This window comes from Pelecanus crispus, chromosome 2, assembly GCF_030463565.1.
Source record: "Pelecanus crispus isolate bPelCri1 chromosome 2, bPelCri1.pri, whole genome shotgun sequence".
NCBI classification, from domain to species: domain Eukaryota; kingdom Metazoa; phylum Chordata; class Aves; order Pelecaniformes; family Pelecanidae; genus Pelecanus; species Pelecanus crispus.
Genome location: NC_134644.1, coordinates 82,000,693 through 82,018,705, shown reverse-complemented (window position 1 = coordinate 82,018,705; position 18,013 = coordinate 82,000,693). Strand labels below are relative to the sequence as shown.

At 42.9% G+C, this 18,013-nt stretch overlaps 1 protein-coding gene across 1 annotated transcript; it reads left to right on the top strand.

The window, feature by feature from the left end:
• The first annotated feature begins 5,680 nt into the window (after positions 1-5,680).
• On the top strand, positions 5,681-16,834 carry LOC104036856 (serpin B12). Its single transcript, XM_009490608.2, has 8 exons — positions 5,681-5,727; positions 9,923-10,103; positions 11,749-11,862; positions 12,209-12,340; positions 13,198-13,315; positions 14,570-14,712; positions 16,137-16,307; positions 16,430-16,834. Exons 1-8 carry the CDS (start codon positions 5,681-5,683, stop codon positions 16,832-16,834), a joined length of 1,311 nt encoding a protein of 436 aa, XP_009488883.2.
• Positions 16,835-18,013: the final 1,179 nt, after the last annotated feature.

The window sequence follows — 18,013 nt, the reverse complement described above, 5'->3', positions numbered from 1 at the left end:
GCCGGGCGTATTCATTATGAAAAAGCACAATTACATTTATAGTGGTGCATGTTCCTGTAAAGCTTGGCATCCTGACTATCACCTTTGAAAGGAAATCTTAAGAGGTTCATATATCAGCTGGGTAATACAATGTACTCTACATATGCAGCAGAGCTAGTTTATCTCCTTATGTTTCATCCCCTTAAGCTGAAGGATTCCCACCGTGAAGAACACATTCTATTTTACTGAGAAGTATCCCAACCTCAGGAACAAGTGTATTTTGTTCCTGTGTGACATCTTTTTCCCCAAACGAAGTGAACTGAGAGCCTGTTTTAGATAGACCAGGAGTTGGAAAGGGCTCTGGGAGGAAGAGCTACATTCCTGCTCCCTAGCCAAACCACTTTCCCTTGTGACCCACGCTCTGTGGATTCCTACTGCCGAGAAGGGGAAAATGTGATAGCCATCCCCTTGTACTTGGCTACACTCTGGTGGTCCAGGGTGCCCTACCAGACCCTGCCAATGCCCAGTGAAACAGCACCCAAGTTCTGCAGCATAGCTAGACAATTCAGGCTAGCATTAGAGTTTGCATCTGTGAAACAGCAGCTGCACTGAGACCTATGGATGAAAGAGGCAATAATCGTGGTGACAAAATGTATACCCAGAAGACTCTTCAGCATGAGCTACGTCAGTTCATAGATTGGGGAGGTTAGACTCTGCTGCGTGGGATTTTTTGACTCATTGCCCTTCAGACATGGAAGAGGGGACCGGTTCCCTGCAGCTACGAGGAGCCCTGTTGTATATATCTTGAGAAAAAGAATGTTATGCAATTCTAGGATAGGAGACAGTTGGATTAATACTGGAAGTGCCACTCTCTTCACGCACAGGTTATCTGCCATTTCTAGTTCTGGATTCGGCATTAAGGAGACTCCATACAATTACTTAATGTCTGAGGCATGAGAAAGAAATAAGGACTTCAACTTGAGTGAGATTAACGTTGTAATTACCAGTCTCCAAATTCCATATGAAATCATGGTAATTGGATTTCATTTCTATCTAAAGACTGCCTGCTGCATATGTTCAGTACTGGTTTACCTAATTACTGTTCAGAATAAAGCACTATAAAACCCGTGTCAAATGTCTGCAATACCTCCAGCGTCAGTCTGTGTGTTCACTCCTGTGTATTCACTGACAGTGTCGGTGTTCACTCTTGACCTCCAATAAATGATAGGAATGGAAATGAACAGATTCACTTAGGCCACAAAGTCGGAATAAAAAACTAAATCAGTGTCTGGATTGCCTTTTGGGACCACATGATGATAGTTCCCAGTAAGGACTATGTTACTAGCATGTCACAATACACAGAGAATTCAATTATGTATCCTCAAAAACTGGGAGCATTTTACTTGAGAATTCTTCTTGGTGCTTCAGGTCTGAAAGAAACTGGGAAGAGATTTCTAAATGGGAACATGCAACCCCTACCTAATACACATACTTCTCTTCTAACACCAGAGAACAGCATGGTGGTTACTGTGAATTTGGAGACAGGAATTCTGTTTTCGTTCTTGACCTTGCCAACCCAGGAGAAGCCTTTAGTCACAATGATTCAGGGGTTTTACCAGTTTCCTTCCCTCTGTGGACCTTTAATGGGCTCTAACATATTTTAATACCAGAGAGTTAACTGGAGTACTGGAGTCACTGGCCCATATCTTTGAAGGTACTGAGGGGACTAACTTCCACCAAAAACAATGGGAGGTGAGACCCTGCAGACCTCTGGGGGTCTTTGCATGAGGTGTCCTGTTACATGGATAGTAGTCAGAAGAAGAATGCAAAATATAACAATTACTTTGCAGCCCATCCTGTCTGGGAAGGAATTGGCTGCAAAGGTCTTTACCACCTCAGTAACTTCAGTGATGGTGTCTGATCTGTTTTGGAGGCTGGGGTCAGTTACCCAGAGCTGTCGTCACTGTGGTTTCTACTGTTTCTCCTGTCAGAGGTGGGTCAGGGCATTGCACATTGGGTGATGACTGACTAAGCATCTGCACGGGCAGTCCATACATAGGCAAGATGGACTAGTTGCCTGTGGTCTGTACGGTTTGTGTTTGGGCACTGACTCTTGGGCAGGTAGTTCCAGATGTCCAGCAGGCCCTATCACACTTATTGCTACGTCTGTGCTGGTCTGCTAGAGTGATGAAAACGTCTGGCAGATTGCCCCATCCCTCTTTTACTTTCTGGATGAGACTTCCTGAAGCAGAAAAGGTCAGACATCACTTTCTCAGGTTCTGAAAACATTCCAGTCCAGGAGCCAGTCTTCATTCAGTGGAGGTCATACTCTGTTCAAATGCTGATCAGAGCATTTAGGCGCATCCACACAAATTTACATAAGCATGTCTTCTCAGAGAGTTCCTTGTGATAGCTTTGCCAGAAAGGGTTATCCCATGAAAGCAGAGAGAAACACTGCCTCAGGGTGGGGCCCATCTTTCTCCACCTCCTGACTAATACCAAGGTATCCTAGCCTATGCAAGGCAAGCAGATGTTAGAGATACAAAGCTGTCTTAGTCTACGGAAAGCAAACCCATTTATTCATCATTTATAAACAGGGTAGCTTGCCCATTAAAAGCTCAGGTTCATTTTTTGCTTCTGCCTTTTCTCTCTACCAGTCCCACTATGAAACCTATCCATCTTGAAGCATGTGAGGGAGAAATATCAGTAAGTCTTCTGCTGGTGTGAGAAATGCTGTTATGGTCTGTCGTTCAGTTCCACCCATGCCGGCGTCTGGGCCTTGGGCAAGAAATTGCATGGGAGAACATGGGAAAATGTGTGTGGGAGCTTGTGTATAGGAACCCTTACTGCTGAAAGGTGTTGGTTACAATGGAGAAAGTGAACATAGTTGAGGACTTGCTCAGATCACCAAGCTGCTCCACCTCACCTTTCAACAGAACATTACTACCCAGTGATGGGCGATGGCCCTGACGGAAAAAGGCAAGCTGTGGCTGGCTTTTGCAGGCAGTTGTAAACTGCAGTGTTGTGTGTCTAGTCATCACATCACTTGTTCAGGTGCACAGTCATTGCCCACTTCCTGCTCGCAGCATTTTGTAGAAGAGAAGGGATACACCTTAATGTCTTGTAAGAAAAGTTGTTTGTAGGGAAGAGCAGTTTGGTTTTGAAACTTGAAAGATGCTATGTAGAGACAATTGGCCCCATTGGAAAAGGAGTACAGTTTTGAACCGTGAATATACTATCCTAAGGGTCTAGAAAAGTCAGAATTTGCACATACATTGACATTTCCTGAGGCAAAGCAGTTAAACTGATGTCAAGGAAGTTGTGAGGGAATATACGTATAGAGCAAGTAAAAAAAATCAGTGGAGGAATAATGTTAATATAGGAGGGAGGGAGAAAGCACAGAGATTGGCAGAAGGAAAGTCTTGAAAGATACTAAAAAATACTTAGACTGTCACTGAAAAGAGGCTAGGACTCATAAAGGCAGAAGAAAAGATACATGGTAAGACAATGTGCAGAAATAAATAAAAACAGATAAAGAGAAAGATCTGAGGAGAAAGACTAAGGAACATTACAGAAACGTGCAGGAAGGAAAAACAGAAACGAAGTGACTGGCAAATGGAAGCAAAAAAGCAAGGAAAAGAGTAAGGGTAACAAGAACACTCATTTTATCATTGTATCTTGTATTGTTTACAAATCCCTCTTTTTGGATGGGCACTGAAGCACTGGAGCCTGGGCAACTGGGCTGAGTGAGACCTGGGCAGAGGAGCAGGGAACAGCAAAGCTGGGGGGAGCTGTGCCTGAGGAAGAGGATGGCCCAGCTTCAGCACTAGAAGGGAAGTGTGGGAAGGGCAAAGTGCTGCTGGGAGACCTTCTTCCTCTTTCCTTCTTTCTTCCCTCATCATGTCTGTTCCCTCAAATATCCTATGAATCCAAAGCCGGTTTTATGCTTTGTAGGAAGAAGAGATGAGAAAGGAAAGACAGAAAATTTGGGGGGTTGCAAAGCCACATACAACCTTAGAGGACTTAATTTTGACCCCTGAATCCAGCTGCTGTAAACCAGTGTTGCACCAGAGCTCAGTGGTGCTGATTAGGGGATATCAAACACTGTGCTGGTGCAGCTCCATGCTTCTCATCTCTTGACTTCCATCTCACTGTATGCTGGAGACATAACCTATGTGATCAACCACTCCTGGCCTCCTTTTATTCTTAACTCCAACGATTTAAAAGAATACCCCCTGGCTGGGGATTCCTGTTACAGTTCAAGTAACTTCCCCTCTCTAATTAAGCTCCTTCCATACGCATAAAGCTGACTCCTTACCTGAGAGAGATGGCTTTAGGCAACATAAAGCTCATGCATTTCCCATTCATTTGCTCTATCTCTGCGAGCAAGCTCAGCTCCAAACAAGGCTTCTCTGAATCCTGGCATGCACCCTGCACACCCCTGTGCCCAGGCCAGACTCCACCAAATTCGTAAGGGACTATGCACAGCAGTACAGTCATGGATCTCCAGGGTTAATGCCCAGTTTTCCAGCTGAGGGTGACTGGGCATTGCAATCAGGAGGTATTGCCAGCTGATATTGCCGGTCAAACTTGTTGGGCAACTTTGAGAGAAACACTATTAGCATATTGCTAGATACAGGTTTACCGGTCTTTGCGGGAAACTTCATGTTGATGGCATTTGCATTAAATTGCAACATGCTGCTATCATCAACAATTGGTTAGAGGCTGAATTTTCCCACAAGAGAGTGGGAGATTTTTGTAATTCAGTATTCACAAGAACGTGCTCCAGATCTCAGCTGTTGTGCTCTTCATTTAACCTCTTTGGGCAAGAAGGTAAACAATTCTTTATTTTTTTTTTTTTTGTTTTCAAAAATAACTTTGATTTTTTTTTGCAGATCCAAAGTAGTCTACAGGTTGGTAAAGTAAACATCATGTTTACAGATGGGACAGAGGGGGAGATACCTTTACAGGCTGCAGGCAGCAAAACACACTGCTAAAATTCAGGTGGCTCAAGACCTCACACAAAGGGAGCTGGTCTTCAGTGGGACATAGTTGGGGAATTTAGGAACACATGTCCAAAGCTATGAATCTAAAGATTCTTGCCTAAATTTTACAGACTTTTGAATCTGAAATTTCCCCAGGACCTCTCTGCCCATCCAGAAAGCTCTAATTGCTGCAGGACTGAGCAGCTCAGTAGCTTATACCAGAAAGCAGATGCTTTTCTGCCTATGTCTCTGGAAGGGGTGAAGGGCAGGTTCTTTCAGAGCACCTCTACCTACTCTGGTAGAAATGGGCTTCACATGAAGTGATGGTGCTGATGACCTGGGCAAAGTCACCCACAAAGTGGGAGATACAGGTTAATTTCCCTTCTTTACACAGGTTTCCATGGCACAAGAAACAGCTTTGAAATGTTCACGAGAGAGGGCATGCAGTTCTTTGACTGGGTGCTTAAGTGTTTCCTCTGTACCCTGATCCCCGCTGCCGGGGGGGATTGTTTATGTTTAAACATAAGAAACTATCTAAAAATAGGAAGGGTGGAGAGATATTCAGATGTTGTTTTGTTAGTGGGGATGGCTAGTCTTTGCTATCAACATATTATTTCTTGGGTTTGGCAACGATGTTTAGAAGCTTGCTGAGAAGCCTATAAAGATGCACACAGGCATGGCAAATAACTCACCACTGTACAGCCTGTAACAGGTCAATGTACATCCACGTCTGTTTATGCAGGCATAATTGGCCTAGAAAGAGGTAGGAAAGATGCATCCTGGAGGTACAGATGCAAAATAATAAAAGCGGTCAGAAAAAGCCCTTTTTGGCATAAAAGTAGCAGCCTGAGAAGCAAAGTTGTTTAGAAAATGATCTTGATAACATTTCCCTTGAACAGTTATTTTGTACTGAAATGTAATCATTTTTAATTTAAAGCATGCTACTTTGGAAATGTTTTGTGTCACATAGGGATGATTAGAATTTCTGTGTTGTAGGAAATTTCATTTTTCTTATGTGCTGTTTGTCCCTTTCCATCCAAAACAACACAGAAACACTTGGAAATGTCTTTTTGTATGAATGAACATGAAAAATAAGAAAGTCACTTCTACCAATAATAGATTTTTCATGTGAGGAGACAGTATTATCTGGCATGTGCTCCTTTTCTAGGATAGACATGTCATTTCTGCCAATTCTGTTTTCCTTTGTGTATGAGAAATGAATGTGCATTAAAGCACCTTAATGGGAGGCAGATTGAATAAGTAAAATATGCAATGGGAATTATCATGTGGCATCAGGGAAAACAGGTTCCTTCTTGCTTTACCTTGTATTAAATATAGAATTACCTTAAAAACAAGGCTACAGCTCTCTTAGCCTCCCCACCTTATTTACTGCCTTCTCCTGTTGACTGCATAATATAATCTAATACACCTATTAATTATGATAGCTTTGAGCACACCTTTTATTCCTTGAGAGTTTTTGTCTTGATTTCATCTACCCTTAGCTGAAAACAAACTGTAAGGAGAGAATAGATCATGAATAGTTATAGAAAGGGAGTGTTCTTCATTTCACACAGCCATGGAAGAAGTTTGTCATCTTTACAAGGTCTCTGGTATACAGTGGTTTCTTCTGAAGGAAGCTCTTTTCCTGGGTAGCTTCTTGGTCACATATAACAGCGCTAGCAATTTCCATCTGCCAGACTATGTCAAAAGCTGCTAAACCATCATGCAAATCATCTCCCTTCATCAGCTGTAAAGCCGCAACCCTGCTTGCTGTCTCTGCACTATTGCTAATGTTGAGTGCAGATGCTTTGGCTAGTGCAGAATGGCAGCTGTGGTCTTACTGGAACACCTCTTTTGATCTTATATCTTCTCTCCTTACCACTCCAAGATCTTTTAAAAGTAACGTTACCATTTGTTGTCCACCATGTAAGTGTTCTCCAAACTCCACTGTCCTCGCAGTAACTCCAAAACTCTCACATATTGAATGATTGCACAGATTACACACATGGCTTTATGGTGTGGAATCATTCGTACACTTGTGCCCGCCCCAACTTAGATTAAGAAAGTTCACTAAATCCTTTCATTCTGCAGTAAGAAAGTTCCTCCACCAGCCCACACCTCCCCTCCCTTGCTTTGGGTTTCCAGGGCAGCTCTCTAAGTAGTTCCCACTCACAAAACCACGGAGTTGGCTGCAGTGTTTGCACCTGGACATCACCCTGAGGACAGCCTGCTGCTTTGTCTAAAGGAGTGGCCACCTCCGTATGCCAGGCACTGGCTTTTAAAACCTGTTCCCAGCTCCTGGGCTCTCCCTCCGCGTCCTCTCCCTGCAGGGTGGGGTGGAGGTGCTTCCTTCCTGCTGAGGAAGTTTATTAACTCTTTTTTTCTCCTTGACTCGTTCTGAGGTCTGGGCACACCTACAATATGCCTTGTGACCTACCTTTGCCATGAACAATTTCACAGCTCCATTTCAGATCTTTCAAGAGGTGTGGAGCAATACAAACTTCAGCGCTAAAGAAGTGCTGAGTTTTGTTTTCCAGGTGGTTCTGGATGGTAGGTAATGAAGATGGAAGAAAAGAGAAATGATTATTTAGTGCAATGTCTTTTTCTTGTGGTAAGATGACTGTGTTATTAAAAGGAAAATGAAAGACACAAAAATACAAAGACACAAACAGCAGAGCTGCAACAGCTGTTTTCAGAATTAATGATATATAACCCATCTTTAATTTGTTTGGTCAGAGAATCTTTGGGGTATTTCTCCTCTGTTTTGCCCATCTGTATTAGGTCTTTATGTGAAGAACTTCTGGACTCCAGGGTAAAACAAACATCTCAGTATGAAACAAACATGAACATTTTCTTTCAGCATCGCAGGTTCTTTCCACAGAGCATCAGTCAGAAACATCATGAAGCACTGACTATTGCTGTGCTTTTCAAACTAGTCAAAAGGCAAGAAACGTCTGCATTTGCCACACCTGGCACCTTCAGCTATTCAGCAACTTGACTTTTCAGCTCTTCCAAGCCACTGCAGCAATCTATCTGAGGCTACGTCTGTTTTCCTGTGGGCTGAGTTCATTCCCATTGTCTGGCACTTGCTGCGGGCTAAGACAGTTTGCACAGACAAATGCTGCATCTCAGCTGAGCCACATCAACTCCCTACGTCCTGGTAACTTCTGGCACCTGAGTCCCAGCTTCTCAGGCAAGGTTTGTGTCTGGTTCACGGCTGAGCAAGAGGCAGCATGTGCTCTGCATCCTTGAGGACAACACAAGACATTTTGAGTAGTTCTTGGAGTAAAGAAAGCTCTGTGAAGGGCAGGCTCTGTGTGTGTGTGTGAGCTGTGGCTGTGGCAGAAGAGCTGGGACCTCAGTGGGTGAACGGGATGGCAGGGGAGCATTGGCTGGGAGGGGATGGGGGTCCCCAACAACAGGCAGCCCCTTCCCAAGAAGTGTCTAGACTCGTCTCAAAGTGGCTGCTGGACACTGACAGCCGAGGACAGGCCATACAAGGCCTCTGCTGATGAAAAATCCTGAACTTCAGCTTTGTACCAGCCTTTTCCCACCCTTAGCCTTCTGGTGACACAGGCTGGAGCTCCTCAGGTAACTTGGCCTTGCGGGCTGCAGCAGCCGGGGGGCACAGGGCTGAGAAAGAGCCCCTGCTGTGCCATGGCTTTCTGGGGGCAGTGGGAGCAGCCACCCAGCTGTGCACTCACCCATCTTTTCAATGCAGAGGAGCTCTGGCAGCTTGCAATGGACCTGACCCATGCTTGTCTCCATGCATGCTGAAAGCTGGAGCCAGCCAGATCTGTGCTGTGGGAGACATGAGGGCCTTCTCTCCATACTGTGGCTGTGTATTGTCCCCTAAATAAAGTATCTTTCTGGAACACAGGCCACAGCTACTCATCTCTATGTCTGCAAGCAGGCAGGAGCGCATGCTTTGCTTTTCACACATTCTTCTGATGCACTGTCCAAAATATTATTTGTTTGGCACTGAAAGTGATTTGGGGTTTTTTGGGTATAATGATTCCAGAAAAGCTTGTGTGATTCCACTGGTGTCCACACCACAGCTTCACAATTCTTCTCCTTAGGGACAGGAAAGGAGTTTCTAACCCCCTTTTTTTCAGATGGCCTCTGGCTTGCAAGGACCAAACTGGAACTTGGTCCCAACTTGTTCTTAGCAGGGTGTATTTAATGTAAATGACCCATGGGAGAGGTATCAGACTGTTATGTTTCTAGTACAAAAGAAAAGAGTGACACAGATCTTGTCATATCATTGAGCAGGAACTTACAGACTTCTTTTCAGGGCTGTTGAGCTATTGCTTTGGAAATTTTAATTGTGTATCCTGCCTGATTTTGTGGTTCCTGGAAAACTCATGGGGAGGGAAAAAGAGTGTTTCCAACTGTTCATGTTTCCATACATACTTCAGTCTCCATAGCTGTTAATGACCCTTTTTCATATATGAAAACATTTAATTAATAGTGATTTTATTTTTGTAAACCTGTTGTTTGAAACCCTCATACCACAGCTCTGGTTACCAGGCATGGTTGTATGCAAGTTTCTGTCACTAATCCTATGTTGTTACAAGAGTAAAGAGTTGATCTAACTGTATACATCAAACCAGTTTGGAGAAGGAAAATGTTAATCTACAGCTGACTGATTTCAATACCATGACCTGAAATAAGATACACCATGGGGCAGGACAGAAAAATGGTTCTTTCTGAGGAATTCACATATGTTGTGAGCATGGGTCCCTTTTCCAGACCTGCGGTGTCCTTGCTCCTGCTGTGTAGCATAGACTGACAGATGTGTGCAAGGTTAGCTGTTTCAAACTCTCAGAATTTAGCAAACTTCTATTATTTAGCAACCAGCTATGGGACAATCTCAGGGCAGACAGATGCTTCACAGTGTGATCTAGCTAGACAGCAAGCTGCATTAAATTTCTTCTTTCTTTTGTGCTCCCAGTCAGCAGCTGCTCCATGATGGGCTCCATTTCTAAACCAATTACTGAGTTTTGCCTTGATCTCTACAATAAGCTCAATGAAAATGCAGCGGACACAAACATCGTCTTCTCTCCAACAAGCATCTCTGTTACCCTGGCCCTGCTCCATCTAGGTGCAAAAAACAACACTGCTGCTCAGATAGAGGAAGTAAGTATTAATGAAACATGCTGAGATGCTTCCACATTGCTTGCTGTTCCCTTAATGGAAATGTTGGACATCCCATCGGAACAGGTGTGCGAGGGTCTTGTAGGAAACAAGCACGAACACAAGCACAGGTGCTGCCTTCACAGTTGTGCTTGGTGCGCTACGATCCTTGCCACCTGTTTGTGTGAGTCGCACCATGCCCCCATGCAGGCTTGGGAGCACGGAGCAAGAGCTGAATGAGAGGATGCAATACACCACAGTGGGGGACTCTGGCTTTCCCCCAGACTGCTGCCAGAATATCGGACTTTGTTTCAAAATTACAGGCAGGCACTTCCTCTCATGGTTGCTATGAGAATCCTGAAAGTGTGAGTCTGGGTGGGTAGCGGGGAGAGTTGCAGAAACCTGAACTGATTGTGCCTGGGTGGCTGGAAGCATTAGCTCACTTACCACTTATGACATTCAAGAGTCAAAATGTCTCACCTGCAAAGCTCACAGGGACCCAGGTGGGGGGGCTGGGGGTGAAGAAAGCCACCCCTCCGATCGCTGTGCCTTTAATCCCCGCAGTGCGAGTTCTGCTTTCTACAATCTTTCTTCTCTTTTCTTGTTTGTGCCCAGGAGCGGTAAAAGACCGATAATCCTAAGGCAGAGGTTCTTGTCAGTAGCTGTCTCTGTACTGGTAGATCTTCATCCATCATGTCCTAACGCTGCCATGTGCACAGTCTGACTGCTGGGTCACCCGCAGCCAAGGGAGACGTGAACCCTCCTCATGAGGTTCCCAGGGTGTGGTGGGTTGACCTTGGCTGGTGGCTGCCAGGTGCCCACCCAGCCGCTCTGTCACTCCCCCTCTTCAGCAAGGACAGGGAGGGAAAACAAGATGAAAAAGCCTGTGGGATGAGATAAGGACAGGGAGATCACTCACCAATTACTGTCACAGCAAAACAGACTCAGCTCGTTTTGGAGCCGGCTGGAACCAGCTCTGTTTGACATGGGGGTCGATCTCTTCGCACAGAGGCCGCCCCTGCAGCCCCCTAGCTATCATAACCTTGCCACATAAGCCCAATACACAGGGACTCTTGCCTACTTTAGGAAAGCAATGGGGATCCAGTATCCTCAATAAAAAAAGATTAAGTCTATGTATGATGCGACATTATTATAGTGGAGAAGCTGCTGGAAATTTTTCAGTGAGATCATTGCACACTAGCAACAAGAACTGGTTTCCATTAAGAGCACTGTGGTTTTGATATATTTCCTAAGCTGATGCAAAGATTGAGAACGATTGCAAAAAGCGAGTTTTGATGTTTTCAAAGAAAATTATTTTTACATCTTTGCCTGAGGCAACTTTTTGTTTTGAAATTTAAGGTAACTGTAGCAATGAAAATACAAATCAAATATAAACATTTTGAGGTAGTAGAGAGTAATGTTTTGAGGTATTAAGTGCAAGTTCTTCTTGGCTTGCTAGTATAGAAATGTGAATTTGAACATGAATATATGAACAATTTAAAGTCTCTCATTTCAGCCTGACTGAAGCTGAGAAAATAGCTTTCATAAATCTACACCATTTATCCAGGACAGCATAACAAATCTGTTAAACAAGGAAAATGCTCTTATCCCAGTTACAATTGCCGTAATTTGGCATCTTCAACTGTAGGTGCTCCATGTCAGGAAAGCTGCAGGAAGAATGAGCCTTGGATCTGACCTTGAGAGTGCAGCCCCAGAAATGGAGCCAGAACGAAGCCAGGAAAGACAGTCATCCCTCTCACAGGTACGTCCTTGGGTGGGGAGCACAGGAGCCTTTTCTTCACCGTAGGGTAGGTTACCAGTTACAAAGCACTAGATTCTACCACTGGAGGGAGTCAAGATCACACACACAAAGCCTGCCTAATCCTCTAGGAAATGCCTGGTACAAGGTGTTACCTTATTAAGGGCCAAGTCTTCCATCAAGTCAATGCCAAAGCTTTCAGTGATCTCATCTGAAGGAGGATCAGGCTGGATTTAAAAAATCAGTACAACAGGAATTAGCCCTATAATGTAATCTAATTAGGATGCAAATTAACAACCAAAGCTATGTGGAGGAATGGTTATAATTGTTGTGTTTTTAATATTTCTAGTGTAACAAGGATGGGGACCTTAACCATAAAGCATTCCAGGCACTGCTTTTACAACTACAAAACCTTGGTGAAAGCTATGTTTTAACCCTGGCCAACAATCTCTTTCTACAACAAGGATTTGAGTTCCGGCAGGTAGTGTACCTTTGTCTGCTAACTCCTGTGGCCCTGACCTCAAGCTTCCCTGTATCTGTGAGCATCGCTGTTGCCCTCCTCGTGTCTATTTTGGAGCCCTTGATGTGCTTCTTAGAGCTGTATCTCCTGGGCCTGGTGGAAAAGAGACAAGAGTGTCAGCTTCAATTCATTTGCTTAAAAAACCTCCACCCTGTGGATATCAATGGCTATAGAGCGAAAATAACGCAGGAGTCTGTTCACTTTTGGCATATGTCTACACTCAGCCAGAGGTGTGACTACAGCCAAAAATGGTCTATTTGAGCTGTCTGTAAGCTGCTTCTGGGCTTGCAAGTGGCACGACTGGGGCAGCAGTAAGCTTGGAGAGGGCTTATCACCTGAGATGTTATATAGTATCATGCGTAGAGCTGCTGGGCTGAACTTCTTACTCCTTTCTTACTGAATGACAGAGTGGTCTCTAGATTACCTAGTATGGGTATCTTCCTAGTCACATCTTTGCTTTGCTGTCAATTATTTCTGTTGAATGATTTGGAGATTTAAGCATAAACAACACACCTTGCATCTTCTCTAATATTTTATTTTTATCTGGACCTCAAGTATGCAGTTCTGCATGGGAAAACTCTTGTGGCTTTCTTTTTACTTATTTACTTTTTTTGCCTATGCAGTAGAATAATTATCTCTTCTTCAAAGATTCTCTGAATAAGCTTAAGGTAGTTGATGTTTCCAAAATGAAATTTTGCTTTATGGAGTCAACAGATCCCTTACCATTTCTAAAATAGTTCTGAACCCTTGTTTTCTTTCGGAAGGGAATAAATGTTTAACAGATTTGACAAATTCATAATCTTTATTTTGCTTTACAGCAATTTCTAATGTGCGCTAAAGAACTGTATGGAGCAATGCTGGAAATAGTGGACTTTCAAGGTGCTCTTGAAGCCACCAGAATAAAAATTAACAGTTGGGTTGAAAGTGAGACACAAGGTAAAACAAAGCAAAACCATAGCCATACTATCACTGCCTTCTTCCACTGCTTCAACAAAAGAAATTCCAGGGTATGAAAAGCAAAGACTTGTTCACGTTTCTGGGTGTTCAGTCTTATGCTGTTTAAGGATGGTTTGTCTTCCCATCCACTCATGAAATATTAGAGTAAGTTATCAGCTAAATTATTTCTGAATTAAAAATGTGTTTGTCAACAAATACTTTTGTATTCCCACCCTTATGCCTGGCATGATAATTGCAGTATATATATGAGGCTTGACCAGACAAATTGCTTCTGCGAACAGCTGCAAATGCAGATACAGGACAGCAGGGGATGGAAGCTGTGAGCTTCATGGTGAGACTGTGGATAATCTGGGGGAGGAGGGAGAATGACCGAGGACCTGGTTATATGTAGAGTGATGCCCACAAAGACAAGAGATATGACCACCAGTGAGACTCACTATCACAAGAGACAATCAATCAGCTCTTGCGCTTAACAGGCTAGCAGGGGCCATTGGCTCTTGCTGATTAGACTAAATATGATATATGCCATTTTCCTTTAGTTTTGCCAGAGCTGCAGTAGCAGCAGGATGACAATTTTCTAAATCTTCTGGCTGAACATAAACCAGAACTTACGGGGGGGACAGGCAAATAGATTTGAAGGCTTCTGTAATTTCTCAGTTGCCCATCTCCTGACCAAGACTGTCCTTGTACTGGCAGAGTGGCCTGTGACTGGTGTGAGAAAGATCTGTTAATCCCAGCTGGCTCCCAGTAAGAGGGCTGAAGGTTCAGGAGCCACCTTGCACAGGGTTAGGAGCCATCATTGCTCTGTGTGCTCATATGAAGCCCATGGACCTGCTAACTCCTGCTACAGCCTCTGTGTAGAAAGTCAAAAGCTCCACAGCTGGTTAACTGCTGCGCTTGGTGCAAAGGGAAAGATGCCCTCATGTAAATTGAAATATGTGATTAATGGTGTTGCCTCCTTCCCTATGGTTAATGTCACCTGGCACATATGTATCGTCACTGACTCCAACAGCTGGCTAATTTGGTGAACCCAATCCCCCCTGGCCTCCCTGGCTGGTAACAGTGCAGAGGAATCTACCGTTTGTTTGCCTATATTGTCCTTGTTCTTTGAATAAACAAAGAATTGGATTTCTAAGTTTCTCCAAAACCCAGTTCACAGACAAGTAATTGATTCTCAGTCCAGAGTCTTAATGACAACTAGCAAATACTCATGTGTTGCAAAATTGCCTTTAGGTAAAATCAAGGACCTCTTCGCTCCTGGTGTGATCAACATAGATGCAGTGCTGGTGCTGGTGAATGTAATCTACTTCAAAGCATCCTGGGAACACAAGTTTGAGGAACAAAAAACAGTACAGAGAGATTTTAAACTGAATCAGGTACATCTGCATTCTGTAAATCTTAACATTATTTACCCTAGATACTGTGAGCAATGAAGCAAGCATAACATAGAAGCACCTGGTGTTTGTATGTTCAATACATTTTAACATTAGCTATGCATCTGAGAGATTAAAACAAACAGGCCAAACAAACTCGGTCAGATAGTAATAAACTACAAATATACAGTTGCAATTTGAAAAAGGAAAATTTCTTATATGCTATTTTGGTTTATTTGTAGTATTTGCAACACTTGAGGGTTTATTTTAAATGTATTTTAATTTTTAGACCTTTTGTCCTGCCGTAGGGGTATCACCAAAGCCTTCATTATTTAACTAAGGTACTAAGGTATTGTCAATATGGTTGCAAAGTTAGTTCTTTAACAAGCACATTCCTCCAAGTATTGTGTGTGCCATTTAAGCCTAACAGTTGTTGTCAGAAAAGACTTTAATTTAATTCAGTTTTGTCTTCTTCCCATGTCTTTTGTCAATATTCTGTTAGTTCTTATCCATAACAAAAGAAAAAAAAAAACCAACAGATTTAGGTCTGATAACTTGCAGAGCTTTGTATGGGAAAAAGTCTCTTTTGAGTGTTCCCCATAGATCAAAAAAAAAGGTCAGAAAAACATATATTTCTAGTTATCATGTTGCATTCCATTGTTAAGACACCGGTAAGAAACTGTTATATTGAGTACTTATATTTGTGACTTTAAATATATTTTTGAATATGGATATTGACAATGGTCTATAGCTGAGAACATCTGGTGCACTGCTGCAGTAGGAGAAACTATGAGATAGGGAGAAGCTATATAGATTTTTCTTCATATGCTAATCCATACTAGCAGGATTTTTTTCTGAAAATATATCATCTACCAGAATTCTTCTTTCACTGCTTTAGAAGTTATCTAAGAAGTTAGCTAACTGTAAAAGGGAACTTGAATCTTTACACAGCTTTCAAACAACCCCATCACAAAAAACCTCAAGATAACAAGACCTAGAAGACTATGCCTGAGAAAGGCTATGATTTTGCTCTTAACCTGTTTATGGCTTCCTGTCTAAACAATCAGTCTGATAAATGACAGCCTGATTCTTGCAGTGCTATTTCTTCTTTATCCCAGTCCAAGTTAGGACTTGCAAATCTAACCAGCATCAGCCTGTTTGGAAGTGTAACACTATTAAGCAACTTCACCATCTGATCAGTTGCATGGAAATTGTTGGTTTTTTTTTTTTTTTTCCTGAGAATTATCCCCTTTATTTATGCATGGCAAAGCTGGTGTTTTGTGTGTCACTGTAGATGCAACAAAATAAAGAAAAATGTGCGTAAAACAATTACTGCTGAAACCCTGACTGCTGATATTACACCTATAATAAGTTTAAATTTTAAGAGCTCTATTGCTTAAGTGACTGTATAATTTTCTTTTAAACAGAATGAGAAAAAACCTGTGCAGATGATGTATCAGAAAGGCATGTTTAAATTAGGCTACATTGAGGAGATAAGTGCTCAGGTCCTTGAACTCCCTTACGCTCAGAAGTCACTGAGCATGATCATCCTGCTGCCAAGTGACATGGCTGATGGATCTACCAGTGGGCTGGAGCAGGTAAGGCAGTATATATTATGGACTATGGCTGAAAGTTGGTTGTCTGAATTAAGGCTGGGTAAAGATCTGAAGTTTTCAAAGCTGCCCACCTATTTTAAGCTCTTTTTTCCCCCGTCTTCTAGATTGAAAGCACAATGACCTATGAAAATTTAATGCTGTGGGCCTCTTCAGAGCACATGTTTGAGACAACAGTGGAGGTATACCTCCCCCGATTCAAGCTGGAAGGCATGTTTAAGCTCAATGAGGTATTACAAGAGCTGGGGATGACTGACATCTTCAGTGATTCAAAAGCTGATCTTTCTGCAATGTCGTTTTCAAAATCTTTGGTGCTGTCAAATGTTGTCCATAAGACGTACGTGGAAGTCAATGAGGAAGGCACCATAGCAGCAGCTGGTACAGGAGCTGTCGTTGTGGGGAGGTCTCTTCCTCTCACAGAGGTGTTTATGGCTGACCACCCTTTCTTATTCTTTATTAGACACAATCCTACCAATACTATTCTTTTCTTTGGCAAACTCTGCTCACCTTAAAATCAAGGCCATTTTCTAACATTGTGAGAAACACCTGGATGAAAATCAGAAATAGTATTTTTTTCCCAATGCATTCTTAATCCTTTGACAGCTAGTTTGCATTTCGAAGTAATCACTGCAAGCAGTTTAGCTTAGAACCCATCAATTGGATGCTCTGCTCCTTGAATTGCGAATACTGATCTGAACCCAGAATAGGAGTAAACTTTGCCTTTACTTCACTGGATAGGAATAGCGTTTTGTTTCTGCAGTGCCCACATATGCTTCTGTATTCCTTACAGTTTGGCAGCCCAGCCATGTAGCACCTTCCTGGGCTTGCAAAAGTAGAATTGGTATGCTGATGTCTGAGAAGAATAGTCTACAACAATTTCCAGTAACTGCCTGTAAAAACAGAGTAGCCCCTGCTCTGTATTTTTTGATTCCTGGCCAGCTGGGTCCTGGTCAGCAGTGAGGTGCTTTAGAGACACCTTTTCCTTATCTGCGTTCTGTTGCTGTGGCAAATCCTTTGTGCAGTGGATACTGGCCATGATAATTCCCTTTCCTGTAGCAACTGCCAAGTAGGAGATACTTATTTACAGCAAATAGTCCTATTTACTGATAACTGTACCACTTTCTCCCCAGTGATGTGTACTGGATCTGCCGTTGTGCTATTCTGCATTATATAAAAAGCTTATGCTAGAAGCAGCTTTGGCTTCATTTATTTATTTAGATGTACGTCTACATATAAAGTGTCATATTACCAATTGGAAGAATGATGTGACATGTACTCCTTTCATGAGCCCTGGATCTTTTCGTATGAGTTTTTATTAGTAACATTGGTTTTCATGGTAATAACAGTAGGAATATTCAGTCAGGGAAAAGGACAGGATTTTGCCCTCATGGACACCTCTAGAAAGGGAGTTGATTACAATGGTAATTATGTATACAACAGGGGAGGATTTGGGCCCTATTTCTACTGGACTTTTTCTGCATTCATTTTTTAAATAAAAGCTCACGGTACTGTTGAGGTCAGAAGGGACCTCTGGAGGTCATCCGGTCCACCTCCCCTGCTCAAGCAGGGCCACCTACAGCTGGTTGCCCCGAACCATGTCCAGACGGCTTTTCGATATCTCCAAGGACGGAGACTGCACCACCTCTCTGGACAACCTTCCCTAAGTCCCCACACAAAGTTCTCAAATGACT

What these genes read in the sequence shown, in the direction of transcription:
- LOC104036856 (XM_009490608.2), top strand. Translation starts at nt 5,681, where the DNA reads ATGTACATCCACGTCTGTTTATGCAGGCATAATTGGCCTAGAAAGAG. An exon ending in AAGGATTTGAGTTCCGGCAG is followed by an intron (nt 12,341 to 13,197) that starts GTAGTGTACCTT and finishes TTTGCTTTACAG; the next exon opens with CAATTTCTAATGTGCGCTAA. An exon ending in GGTTGAAAGTGAGACACAAG is followed by an intron (nt 13,316 to 14,569) that starts GTAAAACAAAGC and finishes AATTGCCTTTAG; the next exon opens with GTAAAATCAAGGACCTCTTC.